The 11,035-nt window shown below is 43.5% G+C and overlaps 1 protein-coding gene across 1 annotated transcript in view; it reads left to right on the top strand.

Moving 5' to 3' along the window:
- The first annotated feature begins 3,971 nt into the window (after positions 1–3,971).
- Positions 3,972–11,035, top strand: part of LOC115570063 (protein phosphatase 1 regulatory subunit 14A-like) — an 8,933-nt gene continuing 1,869 nt past the window's right edge. The window contains exons 1-2 of the mRNA XM_030398320.1: positions 3,972–4,103; positions 4,341–4,543. Of these exons, the coding sequence (XP_030254180.1) occupies positions 4,361–4,543 (183 nt within the window). The 5' untranslated portion in view covers positions 3,972–4,103; positions 4,341–4,360. The remainder of the gene's footprint in view (positions 4,104–4,340; positions 4,544–11,035) is intronic.

Below are 11,035 nucleotides of genomic sequence, written 5' to 3'. Positions count from 1 at the left end.
GGCCTGTTCCATTGCCTGCAGAAGAGGCATACGGGCACGTGGTTGCCGGTCATATACGTGCCATCTCCAAGCAGAAAAACATTCTTCTATAGGATTTAGAAATGGCGAGTAAGGGGGTAAGTACACAACTTGAAATTGATCATGGTTGGTGAACCAGTTCTGGACCAGAGCAGCCCGATGGAAACTAACATTTTCCCAGACAACAACAAACCTGGGCTGCTCTGGTCTATCCTGTACAACTGCATCATGAAGTGCATCTAGAAATGTGATTATGTGTTGTGCATTATAGGGACCCAGTTTGGCATGATGGTGCTGTAGCCTTTGAAGACTTATGGCAGCACACAATGTGCCCCGGGACGTGCATAATTGCCCTTTGGCCAATTATATTACGTCTCTGTCGTCTGTTTTTGCTAAGGTTGAATCCAGCCTCGTCAGTGTTAATACACTCATGAGGCTGGGCAGCTCCATCCATGTCCAAGATGCTCTGTAACAAAACATACATAAAGTGGATGGCTTTACTCAAAGCCCACAACTCACTACTATACATACAGAACCGCCCCACCACACCACACAGGTACCTGTGTAGCTTTCTGAATGTATCTAGGTGGTACTGATCCAGTGGTACATATTCAGCTGTTACTGGACTGCACCCATTCTGTATTGTAAATGTAAAGGACTGTAACACTCACCTGTACATATTCATGTCGAAGTTCTTTGACCCTGACACTGTTCCTCTTAAATGGGACCCTGTACAATTGCTTCATGGTCGTGTTGTGCTTTACCAAGATGCGTCTGATAGTGGTAATGCTTACTCGAGTTATGCTGTTGAATACTTGCCTATCTGCAAGTATTTGTTGCTGTAGCTGGTGCAGATGGATTGTATTGTTTGCTCTGACCAGGTTCACTATGGCAAGTTCCTGCTGTTGGGTGAACAGGCGTTGGCGTCCACCCCAGTAGGTCTTCTAGCCATTCTGTAGAAAAATGCAACCACAAATTGTTATTGTTTGCTTCTTTTTTACAATACTGTATATACTTTACTGTATTTACCATACACAGTACTGAAACATCTCAACACGTTATCACGGTATGTTTCACAAAACTACCACTTTTGTTCGAAAAGGAGCTTTAGCCACCCTGCAATACGGTACATGTGATACGGTAACGTGATATGGTACAGTACTGTAAATACTCTAGATACAGTCTGAGTAGAGAGTTGAAGACATACCTGTTTTCCAGTCGGAATGTCCTTATTATGGATGAAACGGCTTAGATTAGGGTGGACTCTCTGCCCAGCTTCCCTCATTCCCCGCGTCAGGCCGTGGTTTATGACATGGTCCACCAAAGTTGCTCTTATGTCATCCGAAATAATGTTCCTTGCATGGCCTCTTCGACCACGTCCTCCTCTCTCTCTCTGTCTTCCTCTGCCTCCAGCTCTCCCTGCCTCCATGCTTGCAAAGTTCTCAAAAAGGCTTAACTGAGGCCTTTTTGTAGCTGGATGATTGGTGTTCAGTTTTGTAAGTAAGTATCATCAGGTGTGTGTCCAAGTATTTTCAATTAACCGATGTGTGTTGTATTTTGAATAGATGTGTTTTCCCAATGGTACCCTGAGATTTCATTTTTGAACAAAGTGTCTTATGTATGAAATAGTGTGTAGTGTGCAGGAGCAAGTGTGTTGCAGAATTGCAACTAAAGTGCAAAGCAACGCTTTTGTTTAAGGTATGGTTACACTTTGTTTAAGGTATGGTTACACTTTGTTTAAGGTACGGTTACACTTTGTTTAAGGTACGGTTACACTTTGTTTAAGGTACGGTTACACTTTGTTTATGGTACGGTTACACTTTGTTTAAGGTACGGTTACACTTTGTTTATGGTACGGTTACACTTTGTTTATGGTACGGTTACACTTTGTTTAAGGTACGGTTACACTTTGTTTAAGGTACGGTTACACTTTGTTTAAGGTACGGTTACACTTTGTTTATGGTACGGTTACACTTTGTTTAAGGTATGGTTACACTTTGTTTAAGGTATAGTAACAACATCTTCAATTTGTGTTCAAGCAATTGGTAAAAACTGTAATTAATATTTACATATTAAATACATTAAACAAGTGACATAAATGAATGAATGAATGAATGAATAATTCAAGACAAGATGATTCTGATTTCATGATCAATATTCCTGCCTACAGCTGCTGTGTCTGCCAGTGCTTGTATCATGCACATAAACTAGATACCTCGTGTGAATATACAAAGCAAGGATGGATTACTGAATGAGCCTGAATCACCCAAGAGGTCCACGGGCCCTGAAGCCAAGTCGTTGTGTGAAGTCACTTCATCAGTAAGTCAAAAAGCAAAAGGCTGTGAATCTGAACAAATGTTCAGGGCCCCTTAAAGCCTCGGCCGGCTCTGTCATCACCTGACCTTTCATCAGTCTTTAATTCAGGACCTCATGTTCGTGTAATGACATCACAGATGACATCACCGATGACATCACTGATGACATCACATCACTGATCCCCGCAGCATTGTGACATAGTGATGAGGTTCCAGCTGTGTTTGTGGAGACAGAAGCAGGAGTTGGAAGATAAAATATGATGTGAGTGTAAACAGTGATGTCACAGTGATGTCACACCACAACGCTGGACATAAAGAAACGTAAAGTTTCAATATCTCTGATGTTTTTTTACTGGAAATGTTTCTTCTTCTGAAGGTTTCATCTACTTACAATTACGTCATGTGATTGTAGGCCTGATGTCCACCACCAGGTGTCGCTGTTCCTGCTTTATGCTCAGACACCTGCCGTGAACACCAGGAGCACTAGGACCCAGCAGGGTCCTCTCATGGTGCATTTAATATCCCCGTAAACCTGAGCATCGCAGAACAACGTGTGTTAGTAGTCAGTAAACAATCTGTTCAGAGTTCCTGTTGTTTAAAGTTGTACAATTAAATAAATCAATAAATAATTAATGGAAATGGTTCTATTTGGTGCAGCAGTCGAGACATTAAAGATCCTCACAACATCATTGACATTATTATTATTATTATTATTATCACATAATTGTTATTATTGTTATGATAATGATATTAACAATTATTATTATTATTATTGTTACTATATTCATTATTATTATCGTCATTATTATTACTATTATTACTATTATTATTATTATTATTATTATTATTATCAACAAGAGATTAACATATGAGATGAGTCAGGACTCGTTCATTTATTTGGAATCTGAATGTGAACCTTTAAAATTTAAATGTGTTTTTATATTTCATTATTATCTTTTATTTAGAGTTAAACAAAACAAACAAACAAAACAAGCTTAATTTGAACAACACATGATGTTTCATAGGAGAAATTTAAAAATCTAATCAGTTATATATATACAGTCCAAAACCACATCACGTGGCCTCGATTCATCCTCAGAGCCTCGAGCCAAGGGAGGAAAAACTGGATCTCTCTCCAGGACCGACAGACAGGAATAGATGATCACATGACCAGAACCAGAACAACAAAATCACAGCTTACAAACTGCATCGACAGAAAATCTGATACATCAATCATATAGAATATATGTGAAGAGTGGATCCAGGAGATGACTGAGCAGGATAAGGCATCAACACAACCTCCTCTCAACCAGGGGACTAGCACCAGGGGACCAGCACCAGGGGACCAGCACCAGGGGACCAGCACCAGGCCGATCAAATGCTGTAATGAGGTTGGACAGATGTGAAAAGGAAAAGACCATTTACACCACAAAGGATTTCTGCAGAAGCCAAACCAGTGAAACGTCACGTGAGCGGAAGCTGAATCAGCTGTTTTGATGCTACATTAAAAACAAACATCAAACTTATAAAGTTTTAAATGACAGAAACTTGATTTAATGAGATCAAAATGTTTTTGTTTTTTTTTTAATATCATTTCGTTTGTCAGTTTCATCATTTTAATGACAACCAGGTCACAGATAAGTGCGGAGCTCATTCTTCCGACAGCACGTGAAGGCAGCAGCAGCAGCAGCGGCGCGTGGTCCCCGCCCTGCTCCGTCCTCAGTCTGCACGCGCCCTCCGACACACAGGACTCACCGTCACTCATCACATGTAAAAGCTCGAGACAGAAATCAGGATTATTATTATTATTATTATTATTATTATTATTATTATTATTATTATTATTATTTTCGTTGTTGTTGTTGTTGTTGTGCCTCTCAGTGGAGCTCTCTTACTATTTTTATTTTTGTCTCTTTATTTAAAAACTGAATATCACATTTTATAATCAGCCTCAGGGTATTTGATCCGGTTCTAAGAGTAGTTGGGGTCTCTGTTGGACCTCCTCAGTGGTTCTGGTCCTGGTCCTGATGGCAGCTCAGCGGGTGGGGCGGCGGGTCAGTAAGGTCTGTGGCAGTCATCGGTCCCCGGGTCAGAGCCTGCAGCGGCGACAGGCCCGGGTCACCGTCAAATACGACCGGAAGGAGTTGCAGAGGAGGCTGGACGTGGAGAAGTGGATCGACTGTGGACTGGACCAGCTGTACCGGGGACGGGTGAGTTCTGCCGTAATACTGCTGCATATATGTAGTCTGCAGGCAGCAGGCTGAGTACTTGTACTGCTGATCCAAGAATACTTTGAATTTGTACTAATACTGCTTCTCACAAGGTACAAAGTACCAGGTTACATAACAGATGCAGTACTTGTACTGTCACTGCTGCCTATTGACCTAGAATCAGAACCACAAACAAATCCTGTGACATTCTTCATCTTTAAGTGCCATTCCATTATTGATGAGTTGAAATGAGTCAGTCAGTGACATCACTTCCTGTTCAGTCTGATGGTGTCCAGAGGATACGGTCTACGTTCGCAGCCATGAGTCTCGTTGTGTTTGGACAGACGGCCGTCACGTCCGTCCTGCTGCGTTTAGAGGTCCAGGTGACTTTCTGCACATAAGGTGTCAAAAACTGACCAGCGTCAAGTTTAAAGGAAAGTTGTTTGGTGTCTGTTCTGTCAGGCCGGATCATCAGCCTGACAGAAAGGATTAGTTCTAGTGAAGTGACAGGAAGCAAGTGGATCAACAGAGCTCTGTTCCAGTCATCCAGTCAGTCACTAACAGAGATCATTGATTTATCAGATAGTGATCGGAAGGTCACGAATCATGGCTCCCCCTAGTTGCATGTCGAAGTGTCCTTGAGCAAGATACTGAACCCCAAATTGTTCCTGATGAGCAGTTGGCGCCTTGCATGGCCGCCTCCGTCATCAGTGTATGGACGTGTGTGTGTGAATGGGTGAATGTGGCATGTGTTGTACAGCGCTTTGAGCTGCCGTTAGACTGGAAAAGCGCTATAAAAATGCAGACCATTTACCATTTACACACACACACACACACACACACACCACCACCACCACCATCATCATCATCATCATCATCATCACAGGATGAAGATAAGACAGTACTGATTACTGTATTCTAACACAGATGAGTGTTGAATGTGTTCTTATATGGTCTTAGTTTGTTGTTTGTGATGAGTGACGTAAGATTTGTTTAAACTTCAGAGACTGAAGACACCACGAGCTGATCTGAGGTCACAAATATGAACATCTAAATCATTAATTTTATTTAAATTGTTCTAAAGTTATTAGTGTAGTCGGCCAGTATCTGTGTTATTATGTATTCAAACCAAAAGTACTGATCAGACTAAAGACGAGCCGACACTTCAATAGAAACACACAGGAAGTGATGCATACATGTAAAGTCTGAGTGGACTCAGTGCGACCCGTCAGAACCAACAGGAGCTGACAGCTGAGAGCAGCGCTGCAGATTCACACTGGGTTATATAGGGCAGCGTCTGAGGATGGGGCAGTTACAGTCAGTCAGAGCTGTGTTAATTGTCGTGGGCATCGGCTCCAGCAGGACTGTGTTGTTGTGGTTCTGTAGCGGTGTCGACCGTGTCCAGTGTGGGAACCCTTAGAATCTGTATCTATAAAACATCACACCTTCATTGTGTCACCATATTATTGCTTTTACAAATGGAATCATGGTCAACATAGAAAAATAAATACATACAGAAAATGTAGAAAAGAACCTCTTTAGATAGATAACTTTATTTATCCCTGAGGTGAAATAGGGTCATCGTAGCAGCGGTACAATACAATCAGAAATACAAAATACAATCAAAGTACGCAATTTAAAACACTACACACTATATACAATATACAATAAGATGCGAAGAAAATGGTGCTCGCGACAACAGACTGATAAAACATCTGGAGCATCCTGTTGCAGACATTAAAGGACCTGAGCCTCCTCAGGAAGTGAAGCCGGCTCAGGCCCTTCTTGTAGACTGCCTCCGTGTTTGCAGTCCACTCCAGTTTATCGTCCAGCACCACACCCAGGTACTTGTGAGAGTCCACAATGTTGATGTCTGTCCCACCAATGCAGACTGGAGAGGGCGGGGCTTGTTCCTCCTGAAGTCCACCACCATCTCTTTCGTCTTCGCCACGTTCAGCTGCAGGTGGTTCTCCTCACACCATCTGACAAAATTGCAGACCAGGTCCCTGAACTCATCCTCCCTCCCACCCTCTACACGCCCCACAACGGCCGTGTCATCAGAGAATTTCTGCAGATGACCCGACTCAGTGCGGTACTGAAAATCTGCAGGTGGTGAAGAGGAGACAGCACAGTTCCCTGGGGGGCGCCGATGATGCTGACACACAGTTCTGTAATCTCACATACTGCGGTCTGCTCGTCAGATAGTCATCCACCTGTGTGACGAGAGGAGAATCCACCTGCATGTTCTCCAGTCTGGCCTTCAGCAGCCTGGGCTGGATGGTGTTAAAGGCGCTGGAGAAGTCGAAGAACATGACGTGGACAGCAGTGTTGGGTCTATCCAGGGAGGAGCAGCCTTCCTGCAGCAGGTAAATGAGTGCAGCATCAACCCCAACATGGGGCTGATATGCAAATTGTAGGGGGTCCTGTGATGGGCTCACTAGGGGTCTGAGGTGTGCAAGAACCAGCCTCTCCATGACCTTCATAATGTGAGAGGTCAGTGCAATCGGCCTGTAGTCATCCAGTGCCACAGGATGTTTTTTGGGCACTGGAACAAGGCAGGATGTTTTCCAGAGCACTGGCACTCTCTGAAGGTGGAGGCTCAGGTTGAAGAGGTGCTGGAGAACTCCACAGAGCTGGCCGGCACAGGCCGTCAGCACGCGGGGCTGATGAGGTCCGGTCCAGCTTTAAATTCAAAGTTAAAAAAAGATTTCTATAAAGTAATGTGAGTTAATTAAAAATATCTGTGTGCATTAATAAAAGCATTAGAGGGATGAATACATCGTATGAAGCCCAGAATCAGTCACATGGCCTCAGTGGGCTTCACAGTCTGTATGCTGATTGACGTCCTCTGACCTCAGATCTGCGATTCAAGTGACTGAGTGACTGAATATCTGATTCAAATGATAATATATGTAAAGTGTGTGGGTCCAGGAGACAACTGAGCAGAACAGGTTGTCACATGTTGCCGAGCCACACAGTCGAGAGCCATCTTGACCCAAGTCATTTAAGTCACGCTGTGTGATCCTCTGGGTCGGGTTAGCTGGTCCCAGGTTCTGATCAGGAGCCCTCTGGGTGACTTCCCTATGCAGGTTTAATGGGTTCACCTTTGTATCATATACTCTACAATCTATGATTTATATTTTATAAGCTATAAGTTTTATTAACACAGATACATACACATACGTCCTTATACCCACACAAACATATTCCAAATAATAATAATAGTACTATAAAGAAAGAAAAAATAAATAAATGAAAAAAATAAATAAATAAAATTATGTAGATCTCCTAATATACATGACTCTGGTGTTAGTAGAATAGTTCTGTTAATGTGGTTCATTGCGTGTTTTGTTACTCCCAGAGTAAATGAAACAAAGTTCCATCAGCATTGCCACATTTTGGACATTGACTGTCTTCTTGTAAGCCCATTGTAAATAGTTTTGACGGTGTGTAGTATAATCTGTTGAGTATTTTGAATTGTCTTTATTAGGGTTAGGGTTTATTTTTTCGAAAAGGTTGCCTTGCATTTTTCCATATACCGTTCCAGGACAGCTCTTCCTCTCGTTTATGCAGATCTCTGGCCCATTTTTTTGCACAAACATCAAATTGATTGCCAGCGCTATCATTCAGAGTTGAATACCATAAATTAACTGCATTTTTATTTGGCAGGTTATCAAAGTAAAGAAAATTTTCAAATGTGTGTACGCAAATTCTCAGCTTTTCTATCGACACACATTTTTCAATAGAGTGCCGTAAGGGAATATAGTTCAAGTACTCACTCTCTGGAAAATTATAAAAAATTTTAAACAATGGCAATTATTGTTATTAGAGAATATGTGACAAATCGTTCTTTAGCAACATCATCCACTTCTTGAAAGTGCTTGGACAGCACAATTTTAATGAATTTTGCAAGTGATTAAGAGTCTTTGCAGTCAAGAGCAGCGTCGGAAAGTTGGCTCATTGTTTGGCGTTCACGTGAGGCGACTCTCCTAGTGTGCATCAATTGTGCAATTCTTTGCGCTTTCCTCTTATTAAATCTCAGGTATTGCTCATTTACTCACAGCCATGCATCAAAAAAAAACCTCTCACATTAGAGTATTTAATCTATTTATGGACGCTCGGAGAGAACAGTCGGCGTCACTCTGCCGCCATGTTTTCACCTTTCGCTCACAGCAGCACCAACAGTATTATGATTTATAATATACAATCTATGATTTATATTCTATAATCTATGATTTATCATCTGTAATCTACTATTTGTATTTAATAATCTAGGATTATAATCCAAAATCTATGATTTATAATCTACAATCTATAATCTATTATTTATAATCTATAATCTATTATTTAATAGAATCAGAATCAGAATCAGAATTCCTTTAATGTCCCGCAGACGGGGAAATTTGTTTGTTGCAACAGCAGAATATGACAAGACAGAGAAATAGAAAAATAGACAAAAAAAATTAAAAAGGAAAGAAAAATAGAATAGAATCGACAAATGTACATATTTACATGGATAGTGCAAAAATGAGCAACACATTTTTATATACAGATTTTAAATATAGATAATAAATATGGTTGATGAAGTTAGTTTGTACAGAGTTATTGCACAGTGCAGAGTGCAGGGTGAGGTCTACAGGGAGCAGTGCTGGTTGTACAGTCTGACAGCAGCAGGAAGGACCTGTGATACCTCCTTCACACACTGAGGGTGTATCAGTCTGCTGCTGAAGGACCTGTGATACCTCTCCTTCACACACTGAGGGTGTATCAGTCTGCTGCTGAAGGACCTGTGATACCTCTCCTTCACACACTGAGGGTGTATCAGTCTGCTGCTGAAGGACCTGTGATACCTCCTTCACACACTGAGGGTGTATCAGTCTGCTGCTGAAGGACCTGTGATACCTCCTTCACACACTGAGGGTGTATCAGTCTGCTGCTGAAGGAGCTGTGATACCTCCTTCACACACTGAGGGTGGATCAGTCTGCTGCTGAAGGAGCTGTGATACCTCCTTCACACACTGAGGGTGGATCAGTCTGCTGCTGAAGGACCTGTGATACCTCTCCTTCACACACTGAGGGTGGATCAGTCTGCTGCTGAAGGAGCTGTGATACCTCCTTCACACACTGAGGGTGGATCAGTCTGCTGCTGAAGGAGCTGTGATACCTCCTTCACACACTGAGGGTGGATCAGTCTGCTGCTGAAGGACCTGTGATACCTCTCCTTCACACACTGAGGGTGGATCAGTCTGCTGCTGAAGGAGCTGTGATACCTCCTTCACACACTGAGGGTGGATCAGTCTGCTGCTGAAGGACCTGTGATACCTCCTTCACACACTGAGGGTGTATCAGTCTGCTGCTGAAGGAGCTGTGATACCTCCTTCACACACTGAGGGTGGATCAGTCTGCTGCTGAAGGACCTGTGATACCTCCTTCACACACTGAGGGTGTATCAGTCTGCTGCTGAAGGACCTGTGATACCTCCTTCACACACTGAGGGTGTATCAGTCTGCTGCTGAAGGAGCTGTGATACCTCCTTCACACACTGAGGGTGTATCAGTCTGCTGCTGAAGGAGCTGTGATACCTCCTTCACACACTGAGGGTGGATCAGTCTGCTGCTGAAGGACCTGTGATACCTCCTTCACACACTGAGGGTGTATCAGTCTGCTGCTGAAGGACCTGTGATACCTCTCCTTCACACACTGAGGGTGTATCAGTCTGCTGCTGAAGGACCTGTGATACCTCCTTCACACACTGAGGGTGGATCAGTCTGCTGCTGAAGGAGCTGTGATACCTCTCCTTCACACACTGAGGGTGTATCAGTCTGCTGCTGAAGGACCTGTGATACCTCTCCTTCACACACTGAGGGTGGATCAGTCTGCTGCTGAAGGAGCTGCCCAGTGCTGTGACACTCACCTGCAGGGGGCGGGACTCCTGCACCAGCAGCGATGACATCATCATCCTGCTCTCTCCCACCACCTGCACTGGGTCCAGAGGGCATCCCAGGGTGGAGCTGGCCTTCCTGATAAGTTTATCCAGTCTCCTCCTGTCTGCTGCTGAGATGCTGCTGCTCCAGCAGACTACTCCACAGAAACTGTCTGATGCCACCACAGAGTCATAGAAAGAAGTCAGGAGGCCCCCTGCACGCCAAAGGACCTGAGCTTCCTCAGCAGATACAGTCTGCTCTGACCTTTCTTGTATGTTGCTGCGGTGTGATCAGTCCAGTCCAGTTTATTGTTCAGGTGAACTCCCAGGTACTGTAAGATGTCACCATCTCGATGTCTGTTCCCAGGATGTTCACCTGTGTGCAGGTTGTCTGTGCCTGCAGAGCTCCACCAGCAGCTCTTTGGTCTTCCCAGCGTTTAGCTGGAGGTGGTTCTGCTGGCACCAGTCCACAAAGTCCTTGATGAGTTCTCTGTAGGCTCTGTTGTCCCCGTCCCTGATGAGGCCGACGATAGCAGAGTCGTCAGAGAACTTTTGTAGATGGCAGTGAG

The sequence above is a fragment of the Sparus aurata genome, chromosome 2 (genome assembly GCF_900880675.1).
Source record: "Sparus aurata chromosome 2, fSpaAur1.1, whole genome shotgun sequence".
NCBI lineage: Eukaryota > Metazoa > Chordata > Actinopteri > Spariformes > Sparidae > Sparus > Sparus aurata.
This window is presented reverse-complemented; position numbering and strand designations above follow the sequence as displayed.